Source organism: Rousettus aegyptiacus, unplaced genomic scaffold (genome assembly GCF_014176215.1).
Source record: "Rousettus aegyptiacus isolate mRouAeg1 unplaced genomic scaffold, mRouAeg1.p scaffold_m13_p_1, whole genome shotgun sequence".
Lineage (NCBI taxonomy): Eukaryota > Metazoa > Chordata > Mammalia > Chiroptera > Pteropodidae > Rousettus > Rousettus aegyptiacus.
Genome location: NW_023416284.1, coordinates 150,868,114 through 150,895,896, shown reverse-complemented (window position 1 = coordinate 150,895,896; position 27,783 = coordinate 150,868,114). Strand labels below are relative to the sequence as shown.

Genomic DNA, 27,783 nt, shown 5'->3' with positions numbered 1-27,783 from the left:
TAAATTTTTTCTACAATAAATATGGTTTTTAAACTTTAAGCCTTAAGCGCATTCTCTTTGTATTCCCTTTTTCCACCAATTTTATCATAATTTATGGCCAACTAGGATTCTTGGAAAGTTAATCTTGTTTCTTGGGTTTTCCTTCAAAGTATCCTGAACTTTTCTTACACTAATTTTTGTTGAAGGTACTTCCTATTAGCCAAAGTTAAAATGTGACCTTTGTAAAATTTGTTTTCAGATGAAAATCACGTGTAAAAAGCCAACTATCTTACAGTTAAATCCTCAAGTTAGAAAGTGAATACTCTATGCAACATAAGACAAACCATAGCTCTTAACGTTCTATTTCCTGGTTTGACAAAAACTGTCAGATTTCTTTTTAAAAGAGTACACATATACATTTTTAATTTGGCATTCCATATTCAGTAAAAATCAATTCAGATTTTAATTATTGTGAAATTTTGACAATTCTTGCAATGGTGAAATTTTATCTTGCTGTCACCTAGCAAAAAGCAAGTAACATAAGATTCCAAATGTTTAACCTGGTAAAAAATGAGAATATATTTCAGCAAAGAACAATCATTTAAAAAAATAGTATTGCTATCTAGTCATGAGCTTCTCGTTACATTTCTGCAAGTCCTACATGTTCAGAATAAACGTAGCATTCACATAATACTATAGTCCATGAAAAGAGTATATTCTTTTATTATTTTTGTTCATACATGTTAGGTTTCAACTTTCAGTCATAAAATTCAATAAATTTGATTCCTTAATCATAAAAACTTGTTTTACATATTATTTACATGTTGCCAAAGTCTACAGCCATACAAAACATCACAAGGATTTGACTCTACCATCACACAGGAGGAGGAGGGAGCTATCGAGCAACATACATTCAAAGATTAATTTGTAGGTATGCACAGTGTATTTGGCACTGTTCATTAACAATATAACACCTGCTTCTCTTAAGATGGGCATTACTAAGCCTTAATCACAATATACCAGAATTTACTAATGCACAGCAAAACCAGCTTTCAAACTTTGTTAACAGTAATCACTTTTAAGAAACACAACCAGAATTGGGAATGGAATTCAAATCTTGACTTTTGCTATGCTCCCAGCTGCCATCTATAATGTACGTTTAATTTGATAATTTTTCTATTGTGGGAGTGTCAAGAAGAAACAATTTAAAGATAATATCTTTCCATACACATAAAGACAAACAACATTTTTCTTGAAAATAATCTGTTCTTGGGAGTGCCAAGAGAGCCCTGATAATGCTAACTAGTGATAATTTTGGCAGGAATTATCGAATGACCAATGCCATTCAAGTTGTGGAGATAATATGAACAGTTGAATTCACAAGGAAAAGAATTTGGAATGCCTGTATCTGAATTCGGAATCCTTAGCAACTTGCTTTAAGGAAATCTAGGACTATAACAGACTCAGGTCACAAGTTTAGGTTTGTGACCTGATGTGTAACACTACATTGCTATAAAATGGAAGGAGAAAATAAAGTACAAAGATACAACTATTAAACCTTTAGCAACTTTGGCTACATCCTAGTGGGTAATTCATTTGACTAACTTAATTTTAACAAATATTAAATCTCTTCACTTCAATTGGGCCCATTAAATTTAATTCATTAAAGCCATACATATTCCAGAATGTTTTAAAAAGATACATGTTTATAAAAGGCATACATTCAGTCTTACACCAAGGCAAAAAAAGCCTCAATAGAACATGAATCACAGTACAGGGGAACAGAAATAAAAAAAAATCTGTTAAAGTTTAAAGATATGCTGTAGCTTCACACAAAACTTTCAGCAATAAGTTAAGATTTAAAAAAAAAATTCTTACAATGTACAAAGGACTACAAGTGCAAAGTAATGTCACTAAACCAAAATTTACTTTAATCATTTTATTTCAAGTGTATTTTAAAAACCATAAATGGGGTTTTGTAATCCAAAGTTGAAATATTCTTCGTAACTTCAGAATTTGACAAGCAATTCCAGACTTTGTTTTCCAAATCCAGTCTTTTCTATTTTTCAGACTTCCAAGACTCCATTCTAAATGTACAATTTTAGATAACTATTATATATTTTTTGATAAAATTTTTCCGAAAACAGTCCATAAAATATAAAGAATGGTTTCTGTCCAAAGATCAGCAGCAGTGAGAGAAGAAATACTAAACACATATCAAAAAATCACTTATTCATTAAAAAAATAACAGAACCAGTGTTGTTCTCTGTCATAAAAGAGAACATGTGAAATTAATTTACTTTTGTAGACTTTGGTAATGTTTTATTACCTATACAGGCCTCAATCATACTTAAAGATCCTTTACACTAAGTCACCATTAGGATTTACTGAGTAAAAATCCTAGGTACTAACATGGCCCAAAATGTGTTATTCCAAAGAGGAACAGGTAGGTTAACTTTTGAGGAAAAGAGCTGCCTTGGTAACTTTCCTCAAATGTTTATTTTAAATAAATATAGTTAATTGAAATAATTTTTAAAACAACTTTGGGTACTATTTAACACACTGCCCACCAAACGGAAAAGGAAATCCAAACTTTCTTTTCTTTTCTGGAAGTTTCCTCCTATACTTTTAAGATTACAACTTTTTCACCATTTTTTGACTGCCTAATACAATATTAAAAATTTTTTTAATTTGGCATTTCAGTGTTGTAAGAGTTCTTTTTCAAATGATCTTCACAATCCAGAACAAAGATACCAGATCAACACTGTTAAGTCACATTGTTTGACAATAATGATGAGATGAAAATGGACGGATATCTGAAAATAGATACTCCCTCTGCTCCAAATGGTGAGCAAGTTTTTAACATGTGAGCAACAAAGAACTCCATTCTTCTGGAAATCCCTCAAACTCAGAATGCGTCCATTTAATGTCAATATATTATTTTTAAAAATTAAAGTTTGGTCACTGAAAGACTGGAAAAAAATTATTCCCCACCCCCAAAACAACAACTAATTCCTTTCCCTACAAAACAGGGAAGTCATTGGGACTGAAGCCTTTAAAACTGAAATTTCAGCCTCTAAAACTGCTGCTATTTGCTCAAAGGTGCAAGTCCACGTATTTCCTTCTCCGATATTTCCCCATTTATAAATTTATTTCTATACACACACGCTCATGTACACACACACACTCACACATACTCTTACTCTCAAGTAAGACACTTTTTTGTGTTTGTTGATAAATTATGAGGATTATGAACTAGGTGTGTATAGGGTCTCGTGGGTGCTTTGTAAACATCAGAGACACTTGGGTCCTTTTCTCCAAAAGTCTGAGATCAAATTATGCAACCAGGGATCACTACTTTCCCAGACGCTGTTCACAGGCTGCATATTGACGAAGGGCAGAGAAAAAGTCCTCATATCTGATGTTTAGGTGGGAAGGCAAAGAGCTGAAAAGAAAGCACAGGGGGGAAAAAGCAATTAGGTGACATACTGTAATTTGAAGGAGGGGAACCAGAAGGGTAATGGCCAAAAAGAGGTTAAGGGCAGAAGAAAGTAAATTATAAGCATAGAGTATACAAATCATCTCTAACAAATAATTATTAAACTCACTGTGAAACAGTCCAAGTAAAAAGTAATCGCTCCTTCTTTCCATAAGAGAAAAGCAACTTGTAGTGAGATTAGAGATTCAGAATCTATTGAAGTGTTAAGTCTAGATTAATGCAAGACTGGAGGTCTATTTATAAAGGACTTCGCTCATTTGCTTCAAGAACTCATCTCTGTCACAGTGAAGAGGGTACTAGCTGAATGGTGTCTGAAAACCAGGCTTAACATTGGCAGAGCAGCACAGCATCCCCACATGACTGAAGCCATGTGGAGAGTAACCGACAAATGAATGATATTTATCTCCACCATTTCCAACTGCTCAAGAAGACAATTACAATGTGAAAACAAGTACTTTAAAAGTAGAGTGAACATAGAGCCAGAGGGTTCCCCTTTAAGTATTTTAAACACTTAGATAATTTTCAATAATTAACAGTTTTTTAAAATCATTAATTTATACGGCTTTATTGTGAGGCTTTAAAAATTCCAAACAGCATCGGTGCCAAACACCTGGTCAGAGTACAAGAGTCACATTCAGAATTCTACAATCACCACAAAAAAGGGATTCAACAAACCCACCACGAAAGAACTCCTGCCTGATCCTGTGATTCTCTTTTGCTACACTTTCTTTATCCTTCCTTCCCTGCCCCCAGCTTCACTGAGAGATAACTGACAAATAATCTTTACCCTTCGACTACCCAAAACTCTGCAACAAGTCTCCCATTTCCCATCATTTTCTTATCTATTAATGATCTCTATATCAACCTTTTATCTTATTCACTCTACTGAAATGATATCCTCAAAGGAAAATTTAATGATATTCTTACTAAAGCTTGCTTCAAATGTCCCCTTCGAACTACTCACTTTCCTAAGTCTTTCTCATTTTACCCCCATTATCAACAGTCTCATCTATCACTCCTCAAGAAGCACTTAGCACCACCACCCCTCAGTGCCTCAGAAGTGGTCTTGCTATGTCCCAGGTCTGTCCAGTCAGGGTTCTGCCATTTAATTTCCTGTATTATTATTAAGACCGTTTTCCTGCCATCACAGTGCTTGCAGTGTGGTAGGCAAATACGAAGCAAATCTCAATATAACATAGAGCTATGACAGACATAAGTACAGAGTTCCATGAGAAAACTTGTAATGTGTGAGGTATCTGATGTCCATTATCAGATTTAAATCCTCAACTCTGTATTTAATTGTCCATTTTACAAATACAGAGAAATTTAAATAGCTTTCCAAAGTCATGTTACTGAACTGCATAGCAAAGATTCAAACCAAGATCTGTTCTGAAACACACTCTTCCCTCCAAACCACTCCCAACCTCAGAAAGTATCATGGCTACCTTTCTTGAACCCCAAAGGCACCCAAAACTACCTGGAAAATCCCTAGAGAAAAAGCGACAAGAGAAACACATGCCACCATAAATAAACCCACAATTTGGAGATTTGAGTTATAATTCCACTTTGTTACAAGCTTAAGCAATGTCTCTTCCCCATCTTCCTCGCCTATAAATTGGGAGGCAGCACCAGATGATCTATCTACAGTCTTTTCTGACTCTAACATGCTACGTGTTCTTTTCTGCCTCTTTATTTGATACCTTTCCTCCCTCTAGCCCTGAATCTGAACTATTGAACCCCTTTACTATGCTCTTCTATGTATACTTTAGCGAGGTCTTCTATTTTCACAGGTTCATTTACTTCTATTTCCTAGGTACTGACAATCCCCAAATGTTCATCTTTAGTACTGACTTCTCATCTGAGCACCAATTCTTCATTTTCATCTACCCTCCTAAGTGTTTCCATCTACACAGACTATGGACTCAAAATCATCTTATTCCTGAATTCAACATCTTCCCTTCAAAAATCAATGCTCCTTTGATTTTTCTGACTCTCTCAATAACACAATAATTCACTCAGTCACTTAGGCTTAAAAACTTAGGAGTCATTTCATTTCTTTTCTTTTACCACAATTAGTAAAGGGTCAGGCCTGCAATTATACTTGTTAATTACTTCTCATGAGAGACAGAATTTGCAGTATTCTCCTCCTAAAAGCCAGAATTTAAATATACTTTAAGGCTCCTAATTCTCTCCTTTATTTTTAATCAGCCAATGGGAAATAGAGTCCAGAAGCCAGCCCCTATTTTTGTACATAAAGTTTTGTTAGAACACGGTCACACACACTTGACTTGTTCACATACTACCTGTGGTTGTTTAGGTTTACTAGAAAATGAATAGTAGAAACAGAGAGGAGTAGCTGCAAGAGACTATAAAACCCCACAAGGCCTAAAATATTTACTATCTGGCTCTTTATAGAAAAACTTACCAAACTCTCTTCTAAATAAGCAATTTCATTCTCATCACTGTATTCTCCCCTAAATTTTAGCTATGGCCTTTTCACTTGTCATTTTACCTCATTCTTTCCCAACTCTCAATCTATTCTAGTACACAGTTACAAAACAAATCTTCCAAAATTACCATTCCTGCCATTATCCACAGGTTCAACTGTTTCCTGCTGCCTATCTAAACAATTATACATATTCCTTATGCTAGTATGTAAGCATTCCAAAAGCTTACACCTCCAAACTATTTGATTTCACCTCATACTACCATCTAACACTAACTCCCTGCTCTGGTATGGCCGATTTCCTCATGATTTCTTTAAAATGTGATGTTCATTCACCTTACCCCACTCCCAGCATTTCTACTTTCCCTGCCCATACCCTACACTTCTCACCATTCCTCTAGTTACAAAAATTCCTCCCATTTTACATACTGCAGATTAAGTCACATCTTTTCTGCATAATCAACCACTCTGGACCACAGAGATTATCTCTCACTCTGGATCTCCTATGACAATTGGTGTCAATTCCAAATATTCACATGATCACACACTCTCCTGTGTCTGAGTCATTCATGTCTTTATTTTACCACTGATACTGTGAAATACCCGAGGGAAAGGATCCAGTATTATAATTTTCTGGAAATTTCCACTATACCGAGTATAGTGCTGGGCTCAAGAAATACTTGCTGACCTGCAGCCATGCTACCTTGAACAAGCTCGATCCCGTCTGATCTCAGAAGCTAAGCAGGGTCAGGCCGGTTAGTATTTGGATGGGAGAGCACCTAGGAATACCAGGTGCTATAGATATAAAACATAAAAATAAAAAAAAAGGGATTGTAAGCTGACAAGGTCCTTGCAATCTGTGAGGTCAACCAAGGGTTGCCTCAGCTAAAAAAAAAAAAAAAAAAAAGAAAGAAAGAAAGAAATACTTGCTGAATCAAACCACAGTCAATATATTTTTAATTACTTACATAATCTCAGTCAATCTGATGTGCCAAGGAAGATAGCCTAATGTGCTCTCCACAGGACCAAACTTCAGTACCACATCAGGATCAGGGAAACCACTGGAATCTTGGAAAGAAAGATATACACACAAACTTAACACGCATTCTTTACAAGTAAAATGACCAGGGGCAAAATCTGTTCATCAAATTGACCTCTTATGCTTTGGGTATCAGTTTTCTTAAGATACTTAACTTGTATATTTCCATACCCCCATCCTACTGATCAACATATACTTTAATATCTATGTTATTTCCAAATGTGGAAGTTTTCCCTAAAGTCCACTGAACTGGATTACCTGATAAAGAGGAGAAACCCAACTCCTACCCTAAACTCTACAGATAGCCCCCAAATCCCATCTATCTTTCAAGAGTCAACTTGTTAAGTGTTCTCTTGGCATCCTGGGAACCACAATGCTTTAAGAGTACAAATGCTTACTCTGGCCCCAGAGTCAAATAACTTCAGATGAAAAGAGACTTAGACTGTACACCTGCCTTGACAAAGGCATGGCCATTTTTGGCTTTACAAACTGCCTTCCATATGAGACCTACCTTGAGAAAAAAAAAAAAAAAGAATAAATATAATTGATATATTTAAATAAATCTTAAAATAAAAGTCAATGGTATAAAGAAAAAAGATGCTATAATCCGAGAGACCCAGGTTCCAACATTTTCTAATAACCTCAGTTCTGCCACTAATTTTCTTGTCACACAACCTCTTCAGGGCTTAGTTCCTTTATTTTTTAAATAAGGAAACTAAGTTTATATAGGCCCATCCAGCAGAAATAAAGAATTATTTTAATAACAAAGTCTCTTTAAAAGTGTATGTTGGCAGAGTGAATGAACTAAGTAGAATAACACATACTCTTCTGCCTGCTGAAAAAGCAAATTCTTTTTTGTAAAGAAAATAACAAGAAAGGGCTTTCAGCTAATAGTAGTATGAAGAAGGAGATGAATCACATGAAAAAAAAAATACAAAAACAAAACCATGTATTAAGCTGGACGAAACCAATCACTTAAGGGCACTGGATATTAACCAGAAACAGACAATTATTTTTTTAAAAAAAACTAAACAAAACAAAACAAAACATCAGCTACAGCTTCAGGTTGAAAATGGTAAGAATTTTCAGCCTTATTGCCTTATTGCTCTGTACCCCCAATCAATTGGAGAGAACTGCAGTTTTCACAACACAGTGCGGACAGCAAAACTGACAGGTTTGTTTGATACTTGTAGCCAAAAGATATGGACCCGATTTGGAATTGGAAGTTGTGAGCAGGAGGGAAGGGGCAGTGGTGAAAACCTTTGATTCTGCAGCTAAAAGTGACAAACTCAAAAGGGAACAAATGAGGAAAACCCACAGTTTTGTTCTTCTGCATTTGGAGCCCTGTTAGAGCAAGCAGTACAATGGCCAGAAATTTAACAAGGAGATCCTGGAAATAAGGACTCAGATAAGCTCTCCACATCTCCAGGACTAACTGGGAAACTATACATGGAAAGGAGGAAGGAGGATGGGACAGGGAGGGGAAGGGTAACACAGGGAGCCAAGAAAGCCCAGTGAAAAGTAATAGCCACGGAGACTTGGCAACTGACTTGAATGCACTCTCCAACATCACACAGAGATTTTAGAAACTTTACAAACTTAAGGTGTCTACACACGATCAGTAAGCAAATCATTGGCTGACACATTAAACTCTGGACACGGAAAGCCAGACTAAAAAAAATAAAATTAAAAGTAGAAAAACTGAGCAGAGATAGCAATAATCATCTTTGTTTACAGACAACATGACCTTGTATTTAAAAAATGTTAAGACTATAAAAAGAACTTTAAAACTGTTAAGTATTTAGCAAGGTAGCAGGATATAAAATCGGTATTAAAAATCAATTATATTTTCATATATTATCAACAAACAATCCAGAAATAAAATTAAGAAAATAATCCTACTAACTACAGTATCAAAAAGAATACTTAGTAATAAATTTAACAAAAGAAGCAGAAACCCTGTATCCAAAAATTATAAAACGTTGTTAAAAGAAACATTAAGACTCAAATAAATGGAGAGATACATTATATTCATGGAATTAAACTCTCAATATTGTTAAGATGGCAATTCTTCCCAAACTGAGCTATAGATTCAATCCCTATTCAAACACTTTTTTTTTTTTTCGGGGGAGGGGGCGAAGAGAGGGAGAGGGGAATTGCCAAGCTGAGTCTAAAAAGTGTATGAAAATGCAAAGGACTCCGAGCAGCTAAAACAACTATGAAAAAGAAAATCTAAGTTGAAAGACTTAGCATTACCTGATTTCAGAGCTTACCACACACGGCAGGCTCCAGTAATCAAGACAGCGTAGCATTATAAGAACAGAACATAGACCAATGCAATAGAATAGAAAGCCCAGAAATAAACTCGAAATAATCATAAATTAACTATGATTAGTTAATTAGTTAGGGGTGGGAAGGGAGTTTTTAAATAAATGGTAGTGGAAAAAAACGTATTCTGTACCCCACACCACTCACAAAAATTGGGTTAAAATGGATGGCAGACTTAACTATAACAACTGAAGTTATACAAATTCTAAGAAAAAAAACACAGGAGAAAATAATTGTGGCTTTGATTAGAAAAAAAATTCTTAGATATGACACCAATGCATGATCCACAAAGGGAAAACCTGTCAAACTGGATGTCATAATAATTAAATTCTTTAAAAAAAAAAAAAAAAAAGAACAAAAAAAAGAAAAGGCAAGTCATGGACTGAGAAAATGAAACTATTTACAAATCATATCGTTGATAGAAGACCTCTTAAAACCAACCCACTTATAGGACAAACAACCCATTAAAAATAGGCAAAAGATCGAACAGACACTTCACAAAAGAAACAAATGAAAAATCAGCATATGAAAAATGCTCAATATTATTAATCATCAGGAAAATATAAAACAAAACCACAATGACATACTATTACGCACCCAACAGAATGGCTAAAATTAAAAACAATAACAACAATAAAACTACAAATATTATGTCTTGGCAAGGATATGGAGAGTCTAGACTCCTTTACTTTGCTGGTGGGATAAAAAATGGTAAAGTTTTGTAGTGTCTTAAAAATTAAACATTCACTCTCCATACAACCTAACAATTCCATTATAAATTATCTACCCAGAGAAAGGAAAACATGTCTATACAAAGACTAGGTATGTAAATGGTCACAGCAACATTATTCAAACAAACCAAATGTAAATCAACTGATGAATGAATACACAAAATGTGGTATATCCATAAAATAAACTGCTATTCATCAACAAAAAATAATACACTACTGAAATATGCAATATAGATGAACTTCAAAAATAGTATGTTGAGTAAACAGCAAGACATAAAAGACTATATATTATATGATTCTATTTACAGAAATTTCTAGAAATTAACTTTTCACTTATCATGGGTCTACAACCCCTGAAGCAACACCTGGGCTCAAGATTTTAGCACTTCCCCACAGGCTGGCTACCTGAAGAAGAACCTGTGATCTCTGCATCACTTTTAGGACAATCTCACAAATCACTCTCTGGTTGCGGCCTTCCAGATCCAGGAAACAGTCAACTTCACAGTATCCTCTGACCAGAGAGCCCTTACAATGGTCTGCTTTAAGCCTTTTCATTCAGCTTGAATACAGTTAGGCAATGACAGAGTAGAAAATAGAAGAGTAGGTTAAGAAATGAGCAGTAAATAAAAGTATGAAGTTAGTGAGAGCAAAATGCCAGAGAAGGACTGTGCTCTGTGATAGACGAGTGTCAAAGTGGAGCAACAAAGAATGGGAAGTTAAATAAATAAGACAGAAAATGCATGATTAACAACTAAGGCAAATATAGACTCTATTGAATAAACAAAAAAAGTCTGAAATTGTATAGCTATAGAGGTTATCAATGGACATAAATTTGTTAGAATATTGCTTTTCTTCAAAAAGGTCAAGGATAATGCTATAAACAGAAGGACTATCAAGTTCCCAGGGAACTCTAGAGAGAATAAGAAACTAAAGGCTTTTATATAAATGGTTGAAGAAAAATAAATGAAAGTTATATTTGATTTACCGTAACAAATATAGTGGTATATTCAGTATACTATAATAGAAGGAACACTACAAAAAGAGTCATTGATGACAGTAAGATTATATTCTTGGGACTGCTTACTAAATAGCTGTTAAGCTCACATTTAATAAAGTGTTCAAACTAAAAAGAAAGAAGAAAAGAAGTGTAATATTATAATAAAAACTATATACCTTGTCTTTGTCTCAGTTTCCTGGCACAGAGCTCCAAAAACCCTTGGAATTTCCGGAGTGATAGGGGTAAAGGCAATATTTGTGAGTCATTCTAATAAATTATCAAACCTTAGGGAGTCACGGGAACCCCTATTTATAACCAGTTGATCAGAAGTACAAGTGACCAGAGAATTGCAACTGGTGTGTAAAATGGGGGCAGTCTTGTATGACTGAGCCTTTAAAGCTGGTAGAGTCTAATACTAACTCTGGGTAGTTAGTATTGGAATTAACACACAGTGGTGTTTGGAAAATTAGAAAATTCATTGTCGGTGTTGGAAAACATCTCAGAGGGAAGAAGGCTGACAAGTAAGAGTCTTCTTTTTAAGAATATTCATTACTACCCCCGCAAAATCCTCTTTAGGTCCTTGCTTTTACTAGAAGTCCTCATGCAAGAGAGTTAACTACGAATTTTACTATCTCAAAACCATTTTCACAAAGGAATCTTTAAACTTCAGAAACATGACAAGGATAATAACAAAATCAGGTTTTATAAGCAAAAGAAACATATTCTACTATAAACTGTATATTTGTGGGATGAAACTAAAAATGAATATATAAAACTTACTAAGTAAACTGTCTAACATTTGTACATCCAAATCTGTGGATTTCTTTTGCTGCTGGGCTACTAACTGGCAAAATTCCTGAGCAGCTCTCACGATATCTGCTTTTCCATCTTCTGGGGACAGGACCTTCACTGCCGACTGGCAATTTAAAACTGGAGGAAAAGACAAATAAGACATTAAAAACACCCTCTTCCAGATATATGTCAAAATCTGTCTCAAGATACTTAAGTTCAGAGCAAAATAAAGGTACAGTTGTTGTAGTAAACAAGAGTCACCTAGGCCTTCAAATTCTACATCAAAAGATACTTAAGCTACTCTTCCTAGAAAGGACTCACACATCACATTTGTTTGTATATTATATACTGCCTTCTTTTCAAAGTATTCAGAATGTCCTTGTATCTGTGAATAAATCCTATTGAAAATAGGAAGTTTAATTATAGGGTAAATTATAATTTTTACAAGTCTAAAACAACATCTACAATCATAGTGCAGTTAACAGTAATATGGGATAGAATACAAAAATATGTGGTTCAATGGAATATTGTCTACAGCATATACTCACTTTATCAAATTCTATGATTCTATCAAAACTAGTTTACAATTAATAGGTTTCTAGGTAAGTAATAGCAATGCCAAATTCTTGTCTACAGAGGTTCTCCGTAACCCCAAAGTAAAACTATTTCAATATTTCTGATCTAGAAATGTGTCTGTTCTTTAAATTCTCTTTTGAACCACTATAAAATCTTCCTGGTTCATGGTGGTTTCTGAGCTGAATAAAATCTTTAACATTTGTTTATTGTTCAGTATCTATGAAAGTCATGATTTTACATTTTTTCTGAAAATTATCTTTTAACAAGATGAAAAAAGTCTAAATCTGATGATTAAAGATGGTGACAATAAAGACTAACAGGGCAAAATTTTGGAGTGAATAAATGAGTGATAGAATTTGCCTTTAAACACAAAACACATCTGCCCATGTTACATATTCAATTTATATTCATGCTTACCTTGATCATCTTTGTCATTACTATTTGCAAACTCTGTTGAGTACTTGGAACAATCTAAGCCCAGAAGTTCCTGCTGTTGTTTTAAAATTTCATCCATCAATCTGGAATTGTTTCTTTTGAAAATACCTTAAAAAAAAGGGGCAAGTAAATCCCAACTAGGTTAATTTATCCTCCTTAATAATTAGTGGATGATTGTTGTGAAAACAACACTGAACCTAGAACTGAATAAATTCCAAATGAAGTAGTGATGACCAATTCTAAACTAGAATCTGAAAGGAAAATATTAAAAACAAAACTTTGCTAATAACACAAGCCTGGCTTCAGGCTAAAGTCAAAAACAAAATAAAACACGGGTAACTATTTAGTGTCAATATGAACATGACAGAAATTTAGACCTAGAAAGAAATTTTAAGAGATCATTTATTTGAGATCATATACAGAGTAAGAAACTGAGACCCAATGTCCAAAAATGCATAAACTGCAGCAGTGGTCTAGAGCTCGTATCTTCCTGACTCCCAGTCTCCTGTAATTGCCTGAAGATTTACTATGTGCATTCAACATTGCCTGAATTTGATTAGTTTTATTGATAAGAGGGTCTTATATGAATTATATAAAAAGTAGAAAACAAAACAACATAATTTAGTAAATTCAACAAACTATGGAAATATACCACTTAAAATTGTTTTTGATCTTCCAACAATGCACAGAAAAGTTAACTATCATGTCGTTAAGGAGGATGAAGGAACCGAGTGACATATATAATATAAAACTAATATAAAGAGCTCTAACTAAAAACAAACATCAAGTTTTTGGCTGTTTTCAGAGACGCCAACCTTATAGTGGCCATTGCCACTTTGGCCTTTACCAAGTGTTCCTCTCGGTCAGACACGATTTTAAAACAGTTCAAAAATTAACTGGGAGAGAGAACATAGCACAGAATCTGAATATGCTGTATACAAATGCCAACTTGGTAGTGTATGTGTGATAGCAGTTCAAAGATCAAAGCAGTCTCCTTTGGTAGGAAAAGGCTTTGTAAAATAAGCAAGTCTTGAGCTGAGCTGACCTCAGAAAATTAAAGAGGAGAAAATGGAAAGAATATTTAGATGGAGAAAATGCTTTAAAAAGAACGCTGACTGCTCAAAAGACAAATGCTGCTGGTGCAAAGGACCTGAGAAAAGAGGCAACGAGATAGGCCTAACTTTTATTTCATTTTGCCTGCTCAAAGGGTAACCAATAATTTCTGAGTAATGTGGAAAGGTGTGGAAATTCATTTCTTTAGAAAAATTAACCTGGTAACAGTACAGAGAAAGCGAGGCAGCAGACTACTGTAGTAGTCCATACATAATTTGATTAATCAATGGAAAAGGTGTTACTACAAAGGAGTCATTCCAAATTGATAGAACAAAAACATGACTTAACTAGAGGTGAACACAGAAAAACTCCATGGCTTTAATCCTGGGTAACAGAAAATGCTACCATTTTTTTTTTAAAGTAGGGACATTCTATAAAGAGAACTGGTTTTAAGGAAAAGATTAGTTCAACATAGCTGATGACAGAATAGTTAGGTAAGGGTTTACTGTAAAAGTGATTACAGACATGAGAAAAGGATGTTCAGAAGAGGTCATATAATACCATGTAGGGAAGGCTGCGGGCACTTTTTCCTTGTTTCTACCACCCTGCTCTTTTTAATAATTGTATAGTATTAGTGTATTTGTTTTACCTGCTCATATTATTCAAATAATAATAATACTTGTGTAGCAGTACAGACACACAGAATATAATCACTAACCTCAATCATAAAATTCACATGTATGATACAAAAACAGCATGTAAATATATGATACAAGCTTACAACTATGCAAGCAAAGGAAAACAAATAGTTTAGACCACGCTGTGGTCTATGTTGAAGAGATAAATTGTGGAAGGTACATGAATTTCAAGATTTTCTTAATTTAAAAATGTAAATTCTCCATAGCACTATTTATAGGACATGAGTTTATAAAAAATAAAATGTTAAATCTATGTCTCACATGAACTAAGATTTATTCATTTTAATAGTAACCCAATACTAGGAATGCTTGCTTTTGTCTGTTCACATCACGAGACCTATGCCTCAATTCTCACCAATTCACTCTTTTACCTTCCCCTCTGGATTAAGATGGGAAAGCTTTTTGGGAACACTTGCTCTAAGGCAATAGATGACATTCTGTATCAGCAAAATGGTCATTATCTCTTCTCAATTTTTATTCTTTCCTTCTCAGCATTTCTGAAGCATTACCATTAATGACCACCCTGATTCCTTCTCAAAATTCTATCCACATTCAAGCTTATTTAAATGACCTCTTCTGGTTCAACTCTCAATCTGTTCCTTGAATGGCCTCTTCTCACTTTGCACTAATCCTTTCCTCTTCTACCTCTAAATGGGGATTACTCCTCAGAGTTTCTACCTCAGCCTTCTCCTTCTGTCCATGTGCTCCTCCTTCTCTGAACCTACTTACTCATGGGAATTTTAAAACCACACAGGACCAGGACAAGGGTAGGATGGGTGAGGCAAAATTTAAGGGGTGTCAAAAATTCAGTAATTAAGATAAATAAAAATAATGCATTATCTTTAAAAGCTTAAAATTAATGCAAAACATCCATGATGAACATTAAAATTTTAACTAAGAACAGGATCAGCATTTGGTTCCTAACAATTCCAATTCATCTGAATATCTAACCCTACCTAGAAATTCTATAAGCATCTGAAAATAGACAAATCTAAAACTTGGCAGCTTCTCTTTTCAAGCTAGGTCTCAAATACTTATACTACATCAAGTTTAAAATAATACAACAGTACTGTGTGAAACTTAAATGTACTTACAGACAAGGCCTAGAAGAAAATAGGCAATATGAGAATAGTAAATGTATAAAGGTAATGGGACAAAGGTGATTTAAAATCATAACTGCTGTAAAGCTGTTTCTATAATTAAAAACAAAGCAAAACCATAGCTTTTCTTCTTGTTCTATTTCTAATAAGGCATCGCTGCCGGCCCAGTCACCCAGCCATTTTCTCTGCTCTCTAGCATTATCGCCAGCACCCACCTATGCGCTGTTAATATGCTGAACCCGTATGCTCTTCTGCAGCAATGTTTCCTGTACTCATTTCCTTTTGTCCATTGTCCCCACTGTTTCAAAGCAACAGTCTTCTTTATAATATTACAACCACTTTCTAGTGGGTCTTTCCTGCCCCTTCTCACTAGACTGACTACAAGATTAATTTTCTTTGGGTACATCTTCAATCCTGGAACAGTCCAACTTTAATATCTTCAATGACTCCCAAATGCTTAACGTATTAAGAACAAGCTGCTCAGATCAGCATTAACATTCCAGCCCAGGCTTCCACACTTGGTGGGTGGAAATAATTTACGTTTATGAAATAAATAAATCTTTCTATTTCTCTATAGTACTCTAACCACAGCAAATTTAATTATCTTATACTCCTCCAAAAACACAGTGACTCTAGCTTCCATCCTTTGGTATGTTACCTACCCAGCCCCACACCCGTGAATTCTCCCAATTCTTCACAGGTCGGCTGAAATTTCACTTATCTTCAATCCCTCAGCCAGATGTGCTCCATTCCTCTGACTGACCCTCACCCACTCCAAATACATTTTGTTCAAACCCCTTAATAAACCAATATTATTTTTGTAATAGTTACAGCTTAACTCCCTACTAAACTACTCTTAGTTGTGAACTTGTGTTTTACTCATCTCTTTTCCCCTAAGGCACCTTCCATTTAGCAGGAGTTCAATGTTTATTTATTAAACTGAATTATCAGTGCACAAAATATTACCTAACAACAAGAACTAAATGGACATGTCACCGAATGGAATTTTTAAAAGATTTCCAGGGACCTCTCACAATAAAAGTAGACACTTCCTTATTGCACACAGGCAGAAATTGTTCAAAGGAAAGATTACACAGAGGTATAGTTACAAGTATCTTTTATAAAGAAGACTTTCATAAAGTTATTTTAAACAGACCTTTGCCTTGGCTGATGTGGATGAACAGATGAATTTTAAAAAGTATAGTTTCTGAGATATGCTAAATGTGTAGATAAGACAGATTATCAGCAAGATGATTCTGATACCTCATAGCCTGACCCCCATCTGAAAATCTGATTATACTCGATGATACTTATCTCACTTACCTATAAGCAACATTATCAACTTACAATTTTCTTCAGAACTCAAAGTCTATACATAAACACTCCTCATGATACACAAGAAAGGCAACAAAATATAAGTGTGACTTTGACTGAAAAGGCAATTCCTCTAGCAATATCATTGCTTATGTGCAGATTCTTTTTTTAATATCATAATTCATCTTGTTTGCCTTCATAGAAGCTCAACTAAAGCCAAAATGAAATAATAAAAGTAAAGAATCTGTTACAAAAGTCATTTTATGTAAAAGGCATTTCGAGACTACACTCAGGAGTAACTAACTGATCTAAGAGAAAAACGTGCAAGTACTCAAACTTTTGAGAAAACTGTATTTTACAGAATTATATAGTAATGAGCTATTAGAATTATTTTATCCATCCTTTTACGGATGAGGAAATAAGACCCAGAAAGGTCAAACATTTGTACTTGGTCAAGAGACTAAAATTGAACTGAAATCCAGGTCTCCTGGCTTTAAATTATTCAGCTCAGTAACTATTTCTAACATACTGATAAGCAATAATAAATCCACGTTACTATTAAATTTTTACTTCTCTCAAAAATGTTAAACTCCATAAAATAAATAAAACTGACCTTTTTACGATGAACAGTATCTTTTGAAAAAACCAGGACTGCAGTTCGTTTTTGAAAAACTTTTGTAGAAGGTTTCTCAAGGCTAACAGTTAAATTCTTTAAGAATGATTTGGGAATATAAAGCAATTCTTGGCAATAATGACTTAAAGAATTCTACATTGTTTTGTTGCTCTACAACTATATCTCATACACTCTCAATTTTCCAAGTATAAACTATGTGGAGATATACATAGAAAAAATATATGAAAGAGCTAAAAATTTTTAAATACAAACACACACATCTAAAATTTCTATGAAAGAATAAAACATTATGCTAGGGAAGATAGACCTCAGAAAGACTACACTGTTTTTGGTATTTCTTGACAAAGACTAGCTATGCACTTTTGAGGGCCAAATGTAGATTTATTTTTATATTCTAAGAAATATCTGTTTGAAATTCTAGTAATAAAAACTACATAAGATGTTTAAAGTTTAGACAATAAAGAAATATTCCATCCACCTTCCCATCATGACACACTATTTCTAGTCTTTGTCCACATGCATGTGTAATTCTGGCATATGTGATCATGCAATTTTGTATCCTGCTGTTTTCTCTTGTAAAACATGTATCCTTCCTTGGTGCTAATCTCATGTTTATTTTAATAACTGCATTATTTAACAAAAAAAGGTCTTTGCAGATTTTGTTTAGCTCTTAAAATATAAAAATCAGGACTTCCCCAGCTGAAATCATTGCCCTTACAGGCGCTGCATATTCCCTCAGCATTTAAGTTTATTGCCACGATCAAGGAAACAAAAAAGCCAGTTAAGTGGTAAACATAGAATTTAAATAGAAAGAAGGGGACTATATGAGGCCAGAGATGCAGGAAAAGGTCTTAACATGAATGGGTCTGTGTGCTTTGGTAATGAGCTCAGAAAACATTTCAAGTATAATAAAAAGCCATTGGAAGGTTTTATTCTTAGTTTGAATGTTATCAAAAAAGATCGCTTTGCTGGTGAGTTAAGAATAGATTATATAGTAGTCTCCCTTACCCGCAGTTTTGTTTTCTGTAGTTTCAGTTATCCAAGGCCAACCATGTTCTGAATAGTCAATGGAAAATTCCAGAAATAATTAATAAATTTTAAATTGCCACCTTTCTGAGTATCAAGATGACATACCATACCATCCACTCCATCCCACCCAGGACATGAATCATCCCTTTGTCCAGAACAGGCACAATGTGTATGTTCCCCGCCTGTTAATCATGGAGCAGTCATCGGGGGTATCAGACAGGTTAGGTTATCAGAGTGATCGCATTCATACAACTTTTATTAGAGTACACTGTTATTATTCTATTTTTGGTTGTTATTAGTCTCTTACTGTGCCTAATTTATAAATTAAACTTTACCGTAGGTATGTACAGTCATGTACTGCATAACAATTCAATGACACACTGCATACATGATGGAGGTCCCATAAGATTATGATTATAAGTAAAATGTTTGTGATGCTAAAAGAAAAACTGAACCTAAGATGTTGAACTTAGCTAGCTCCGGGTAGTTTAAATAAAGAAGGAGGCTGAGGATGCTGTCCACCCTCCTCCCCAACTCCTAGACACGAGGAGATGGCCAACTGGGGAAGCCAGGGAGCCGGCCCTGCCCACCCCTTCACAGAGACACATGCACACACTCCTGAACACAAACTCACTTCCCTTCCCTCCATTTCTCTCTCTTTCCTCCCAGTCCGGTTCCTCTCTCCCTCCCACGCTCTGTTGCTCCAGTGTCTGTCTGCCTGCCATGCACCCTCCCTTCCCTCTTCCATCCCTCTTTCTCTCTTCCCCTTGCCTCTCTCTCTCTTTTTCAGTATTTCCCTCAAGCTTTATCTCTCTGGGTCTCGTTCATTTCTGTTCTCCCTTTCTCTCCCCTTCTTCTTCTTCTTCTCCTTCTTCTTCTTCTCTTTCTCGGTTCCTCTCTGCTTCTTCCTGATATCTACTTTCCCTCCTAGGAAGCCTCCCTCTACAGTCCTCCCCTTGCCCCCAAGGCATGTGTCCATGTGTGAGCACACACACACATGCACACACTTTCTCTTTTATATTGTATTTTTTTTTTACTGTTCTTTTTCTATGTTTAGATAAACAAATACTTTCTAGCGTGTTACAAATGCCTACAGTATTCAATACAGTAATATGTTGCACAGGTTTATAGCCTAGGAGCAACAGGCTGTAACATAGAACCTAGCTGTATAATAGGCTATATCATCTAGGTTTGTGTAAGTGCACTCTACGATGTTCATACAATGATGAAATCAACTAACAAACTATTTCTCATAACATATCCCTGTTGTTAAATGACACATGACTATATGTATTGGGAAAAATATAGCGTGTGTATAAGGTTCACTATCTGCAGTTTGAGGCATCCACTGAGGGTGCCGGAATGTATCCCCACGATAAGGGCGGACTACTGTATACAGGTTAGATTAGAAATAAAGACCAACCAGGAGGCAACAGCAATAATCAGGCAAAAGGTAATGATACCTCAGCCTTGGGTGGCTGCAACAAAGAATCAAAATACGTGGGAAATTTGGTATATATTCTAGCAGTAAGACCAAAGAGGCCTGCTGATAGACTGTAGGTGGAACATGGTATAGGAAAAGACATATGACAATAGGTTTTTAGTTTGAGCAATTGGTTGTAAGGTAGTAGTATTTTCTGAGATGGGAAAAACTGAGAGTGAAGCAGAGGTCAGCAAACTATTGCTACCGGAACAGAGCTACATAGCTGCTTTCTGGTTACATCACCAGAGTTGAGTAGTTCAAACAGGAACCACATGGCTCATTAACCTAAAATATTTACTAGCTGGTCCTTTAAGAAAAAGTTTGTGAACCCCTGATTTAGGAGACAAAGTGAACAGAAAGACAAGAGCATACACACCTTACAAAACTGGAGGACACCCCAACATTTACAAGTGGAACAAACGAGAAGCCAGACATAAGGCTCAGAATAAACGGGCAGTGAGACAGGAAGGCATTACATATCCAATCATATGTAATGTCACAGAAGCCTGGAGAGAACATATTTCAAAGAGAGTGGAATTAAGTATGCCCTACCTACCTATTAGATTAGATATTGTATTAAGGTACCTTTTTGGAGTCTTTAAAAATCTCTACTATATTAGCTAAAATGACCTTCTGGAATACTTATAGGTTTCAATATTTATTCTACTCATACATTAACTGGGTCATAAAGCCATGACATACATATATTTTTTCAACTTAAGAAAACCAAGTAACAAGGAGTTTACTTAGACAAATATTCAGTCAGATAAATCTTATCTGTATCCCTTAAACACTGCTTCCTTTACAATTTATGTGAAATGAATAATCAATTCTATAAAACAAGCCTTTTAAAATACGACTTTAATATATCTTCTAAATCTGAAATCAAAACTTTTACTGTGGTTAAACCTTTCTTCTACGGAAACAAATTAAAAAAAAAAATCTAACAGCAAATATGTATAAGGACAAGGGAAGCAAGGGGAGAAGTGAGATGAACATTGAAATAATATCTCTTAGTTATAAAGCATCTCTCCAGTTATGAAATTAAAGTGATATCTCTTCATAAATAAACGAAGTCATTAAAGTAGCCTGCTTTTTTCCTTTTCGAAATAGATACCTATGTAAGTTACCTAGTGGTAACTCTCATTTAATTCTCTAACAATCGAATTATAACCAGAGAGGAGGCAAACTTCAGAGAGGAAAACATATACTTATGGAGTAATTATTTAAAATAAAAAAAAAAAAAACTTGCCATTAAAATGTTATGAGAATGAAGTAGTCATAACAAAATATATCTTATAAACTACTTAACAGCTTCGCCTTGAGAGCCCCAGGATACCTCATAGGAAACAATTACACTGGAACTAGCATGTTGTAGCAAGGAAACAGATATGGGTAATGGTGGCATTATACAATGGAATGAGTGCTGGGTTTTAAGTCCCAGATCTTTGGCACATTTCAAAAATTAAAATATCTTCACAGACTCCGCTCACCTGACAAATAAATAGATCAACACAGAGCAGGCGCACCATAAAGTTAAATTTATCTAATTAAAAAAGGACGATGTGTCCAATGACTCGCTGGATAAACATTTATACTAGTGGTATAAAAAAAATTCTATTTGCCTTTAAATATCATACCACTTTACCAAGGCTCTAAGATGACCCTACATAATCAGGAATAGTAATTAAAGTGACTGCGTTGTGGTCACATTCTCTTAACAGTGGAAGTCAGTATCACATAATGGCTATAAGTACCAAAGCTTTGGAATAAAATCTGGTTCAAATTCTAGACCTGCTCCTTGCTAAATATAGGTACTTGCTTTCTAAGTCTCAGTTTCTGATGTGTAAAATTGCTAAGGATTTAATGTACTTTTTTGCATAGCATCTGGTACATAGTAAGAGTAATTCTAACTATTAAGTAAAGGTTTATTTTCACATATTGATCCAGCAGTATGGTTAAACAGAAGGGTACTCAGAGAATGAGGTCATTTCAAAGGTTAACAAAAGCAGGAAAGAACTTTCTAAACACAGAGCAAAACTGAGGGTGGAACAGTCAAGAGAGGTTAACCAGGGGGTGATATTCAGAACGCCTATACAAAGATGGATGATAGCCTCCTGACTGGTAGCTAGCTTTGGCAGAAAAATGAGAAAAGTTATTCCAGAATGCTAAATTAATGTGAAATTCTGTGTTAAAAGCGAAGATTAGGAATAGAATGCTCCTTTACATGAGTCACCACATAAGGGAAGCCAGGTACACTAGTTTGCATTGTTTGGTATATTAAAATGTAATTCCATTTATATTTGGACTTTCAACACTTCCAACAACTCTGTATTTCAAAATATTTGCCAATAACATGTGTCAATGTGTCAAATAACTAAAGAAGGTAAAAACTATGTTCATTTTTCTCCAATATTTTAAGGCTTTGGGGTAGTATTTGTGTTAATGCTGCCTTCCTTTCAATTCAAGGAACATATTCTGATGAGCCATTACATGCATAACACCAAGTAATACTCTACATAAGAAACAAAAATGAGGATAGATATTATCTGTGGAGCTTACACTCTAGGAAGAAAATTCAGGTGGATATAAATATGACTAATACTATACAAAATAGAGAACAAAAGTACTTTTAGAGATGTACAAAGTTTTAAGAAGATTCCAAGATAAACAACATTAGGGAAGAAATAATAAAGAGAGACTACCTAAGAGGTGACAGGATGGACTTCAAAGATCGGTGATGGCCTTTTGACAGGAAGACAGGCATCTGTCAGGAAAAGGAGAAGAGGACACTTCGGGAGGAAGGAACATCAAGTAACCTATTCATAAATGCAGTAAAAGGTCTCTAAAATATTAAGAAATACATTGGGAAGATTGGCAGTACACTAGGCAGACCTTTTTGTGAGAAATCTGTACCCAAGATTATTTCATAAGACGCCTAGTGCAGATTTACAACTATGGACGCAACACTAAAAAGAAAAACAACATAGATTTGTCTTTTACTGAATTCTCACATGGAAGGCAAGCTGTATTCCGGATCACTCAAATTTATAGGAAATAATATTAAGACCCACCCAGGTTATTCTCACTCAGGAAAAGAAGCATAAAGGATGAATAATTTGATTTAAAGTAAGCAGCAAAGTATGCTTTGTTTTAGGGTCAAACTTCAGTATACCAGTGTATAAATTGTTTGATAAAAATAGATACTAAGGTCCCATTCCCTAAGCAGTCAGATCGATAATTGTGTTGAACTTGTATTTCTTATAAGTACCCATAGACTCAATCGCAGGATGGTCCAGAGACCATATTTTAAAAATACTATCCTACTGCAAAGTTTACAGCATGGCAATAATGGAACAGATTCTATCACTGAAGACAATCACACATATCCAGATAACTTGGATCTAAGAACCCTTGAAGTAAGACGTAGGCAAGCATAGCACACATCTGGCTCTAGCACAAAAAGCCCCAAACTCCAATTTTTGTACCATTCTGGTTACAGTCATTTCTTGAAATATAGTCATGTAGGAAAAAAAATAGCCAAGTCTTCTTACTAAAATTCAGCTCAAGAAATTCCTGAGAAACACCTCTAATTTTTGATAGATGAAAGACATACTGGCAGAAATTATTATATTCAAGTAGTATTCCAGGGAGATAAAAATAAAAGAATTAGTTTGCTGGCAGAGTCAAACCAAGGTAAATATCAATGGATTTTTTTTATAGCAAATATAATCTAGATCAAATTATAATTAGAATGAACACTCATTTTAAAAGTACCACTCACTAGCATTTATATATTTGCTTGTATTAATTTCTAGTAATTTCTCTAACTTGAGTATAAACTCCTTAAGAAACACCATCTCTTGTACTTCTTTGTATCCCAGTGCTTTATAGCACAGAAGATACTCAATAAATCTGAATAAAGCTTAAGGATCTATACTTCCCCTGAAAAAGAACAGTTTTTCTCACATGTCCGCATGGCTTGCTCCTTCACATCTTTCAGGTCTATACTCAAAAGTCACTAGGCTTTCCTAGGCCACTCTACTTAAAACTTCACCCCCTCCTCTACCATGGGCATTCAACATTCTACCCCACTTATCTGCTTTATTTTTTTCTCATTACACTTATAATCTAATATACTACATATTTTACTCATTGATAATATTTGTCAGACTTGCACCAAAGTTTAAGTTCCATGAACACAGGGATTTTTGTCTTTTTTTGTTCCTGGTATAATCTCATGTCAGGAACAGTACCTGGTACTTAATAGATATTCAATTGTCATCTGGTAAATGAATGAATGATTCAATCAATCAAAATCAAGAATGGGTAAATGGAAAATATCTTATTTTAGACACGAAATTACTCTTTATCTCTCAAGAAATAATTAAAATTGCTTTTGTAGTAGGACACCAAGAGCTCTAAATCCATTCACTGAAAATGCTATTTTAAAGCTCCTTTTGGTTTTCGGTCAGTACTTGGTCAGCTTGCCTTCTCCCTTTTCATTACCAATCATTTTTCTTTTACAGAATACAACACGGGATGTTTCTGAATTTCATCAGCAATTCAATAACAGGAATTGCCGGAACAAGGAAGTGTGGCTATAGTGTCATCTCTTAGCAGGCACAGTCAAGTTCAACTATTTAGCTATACATTTTCCTTCCCTACTAGAAAGTAGAGGACCTTGCTTTAAAAAAGTCACCTACATATATGTGATTCACTTACAAGTCATTGCTTAAAGGTTTTAACTAATTTCCATTTCTGCCTCACTTATTTTGTTCCCGAGACAATATATCTTATCTGTTGCATTACTTTAAGCAAGGATTATATTGCCTCGTAACAGTCTCATGATTTCTATTACTGTGCCAAATTCTTTGTTAAATGAAGTGTCAGCCTCTGAGTACAATAAGCTTCACCTTAAAGGACAAATCATCATTTGATATTGACAGGCTACCTAGTCACCATATTTCTTGCTGGCTGCAAGAAAAGGTGTAGATCCATCAAAGATTGCTCTAACACCCTGTTATAATCAGACCTCAACCTATCCTTTCTGACAAAACCCCACACCTACCTATCTGACAAAAATTTAAGATTAAAAATCAAGTTGTAGCTTCTGTGGAGCATACCAGTAATTTAACTTTTTGAACACAGAATAAAATATTAGTTTCTGTCCTTCATACTGAGACTCTCAAATCTTTCTTTTCACCACATCATTATCTCTAAGGAAATTCCACTGCTTTCAGGATTTGACTGAAACCCAAACCTGACATTTAGAGCATTCCTTAACCTTATCTCCTTCTCATATAAATTCCATGTCCTGCTTAAATTCCATCTCTCTGCCAAACTTCTCAAGTTCCTCCATTCAGGATTTCTCTCTCCCTCCTCCCAGTGGTTCCTTACTCCCAGCATTTCTTGTTATTGACCACATCACTTATGTGTCTAATCCCTGTAAGCCTGAAGGTCCATGTAATTAAATGTAAGATTCCAAAGACAATGCCTAGCACAGTGCTTTAGGTTTGTAGCCCCCTGATTAGTGTTTACAAAAATTTCCTATGGTGAAAATTCCCTCAGTCAAAACTATGAGAGGACCATTATCATGTCAAGTACTGTGTTGGCCATTGAGAATCAGGGACCCATCTCAAATCTCCCAAGACTTAAGATGACTGCTTTCTTTTCTGCCAATTCAGTCTCTCATACTTACCATAAGCCCAGTTCAAATGCCACCTGGCCCCACCACTCAGTTTAAGCATAAAACCTCCACAGCCTTAGCGTGTTATAAGATCAGTGTCTTGAACCTCTCTGAAGAAACACTGCAGTAATAACGGGGCAAATATGTAGAAAAACACAGATGGCTAAAATGTCAATCTCCCTATTACCTTTGTGACTTTGGACAAAATCAGTGAATGCTTTTGATCCTCAGCTCCCTCACTTGTGAAACAAAGGTACACAAATGCCATTTACCTTACTAGGGCATTATGAAAAATAATAAATATTTCTTAAATGTACAGAAAGCGACTGATTCGAATTCAGGGACTTAGCAGGTAGGTGTTCAATAAAGCTTATTTCCCTTCTTCGAAAGCTCTAACACTATAATTTGCACTTAAGAGCTGCGGGACAGTTAACTCGTGGAGCTGGGAGAGCTGCAATGAGCGGTGCACTCCGGGGACCGATGTAAGGTCACCGCGGTCGGAGAGGCCCTGGTCCCCTTACCCGCGCCAGGCCTCACCTTGGTGGTCATAGACGCTAATGTAGGAGATGCCCACGGCCATACACCACACCACGAGGCTTGCGATGTCCGAGTAGCTGGTCTCCTGCTCCTCCTCAGTGATCACCAGGCCCATGTGTACAGGTAGCTTCTGCAGAGAACGGCCGTCCGCGCGCCAGCGCAACCGGGGATGGGGAGCAGCCGCGCCCGGGCCCCCTCGCGGGTGCCGGTAAGGACGACGGTTCCTGCCTACAGCCGGGGGCTTGCGGAGCGTGAAGCCGAGTGGCGCTAGGACCGCGGCGGAGGCGGCGCGACAGCAGCGCCGCCAAATCCAGTTCCAGGTGCCGAACCGAACGCGGAGCCAGTAGGTGAGCGTGCGGTGCAGGCACAGCAGAGCGTGCAGCACCCGCCACAGCAGCTCGTACAGCCCCGTCATACTCCCGTTGCGCCCAGGTGTCCTACCCTCCCACACCCGCGGCGCGACGACGTCTTATCTACCCCTGCGACCGGCGCGGGCCATCTCTCCGCGTTCCTCCGTCCCCCGCGCCCGGCCCCCTTTCTACTGCCAACACCTCACCTCGCCCCCGCCGCCATCTTCCTCCTGCCTCGGCAGCCCCACCCCTGTCAGTACACAGGCATTTCTGATTGGTCGTTGTGGAACTCTGACGTGGCTTCTGGAGTCGGGGATGTGGCCCAGCACCGCGCGGCGAAGGAGAGCGCGCGCCTGGGAACTAGGTAGTCCGGCGACCGAGTGCGCCCCCTTGTAGTAGGGAGGGCTAGGAGCAGACGCCGCTGACGCTTGGAAACGCGATCCAGCAAGGTGCATGTCGTCGTGGTAGGAAAGGGTGATTGCAGGGACCCAGCGTCCCTCGGGTCTTGAGCATCTTATACTGTCTGTCTACTCTCACGGCCCTGCCAGAAATGGTTTCTAAGGAGTAAGAGTGACCCAAGTGGATTGGAAATGCCAGAAAGAACCTACGGGCAGAAAGGACTCCTCAGCAAGTGTCGATGCTGGGGTCAACCAGGATCCCCTAAAGGAAGTGTCTGCAGAAGTGGGAGTGTGCCCCTTAGAGAGGTCCTGCTACTGTACTGTGGTCAAAACTTCTAGCTAGGGTAATTCTTCCAAGAGTAGAAATGAGAGATCCTTAGTAATATTCCTGAAACATAACCCAGCCTATGCCGTTTCCTTCTAAAGAGAATCCTTACTAGCTGTCCATTGCTTAGTACATAACAATCAAGGCTCCAGCACCTGGTCTGGCCATCACTCCATTCTTTTATTCATTCGTTCAGCAAGCGAGAATTAACTACTAGCACCACTGACCTCAGTCACCATCATTATTTGATGTAAACTACCCATTCAGCCATATCATCTCCATCACACAGCGTAATGTCTCTGCCAGCCTGGACTACGAAGTGGTCCTCCAGGTCAGTTCAGTACTTCTGTG

At 36.3% G+C, this 27,783-nt stretch overlaps 1 protein-coding gene and 1 pseudogene across 1 annotated transcript; one reads left to right on the top strand and one right to left on the bottom strand.

Annotated features, from left to right (window-relative positions):
- Positions 1–673: 673 nt before the first annotated feature.
- On the bottom strand, positions 674–26,956 carry NUS1 (NUS1 dehydrodolichyl diphosphate synthase subunit). The gene is made up of 5 exons (XM_016163651.2): positions 26,360–26,956; positions 12,805–12,930; positions 11,800–11,949; positions 6,893–6,992; positions 674–3,424 (listed from the first exon to the last, which is right to left on the bottom strand). Exons 1-5 carry the CDS (start codon positions 26,772–26,774, stop codon positions 3,334–3,336), a joined length of 882 nt encoding a protein of 293 aa, XP_016019137.1. The 5' UTR covers positions 26,775–26,956; the 3' UTR covers positions 674–3,333.
- On the top strand, positions 6,611–6,728 carry LOC118605475 (annotated as a pseudogene).
- Positions 26,957–27,783: the final 827 nt, after the last annotated feature.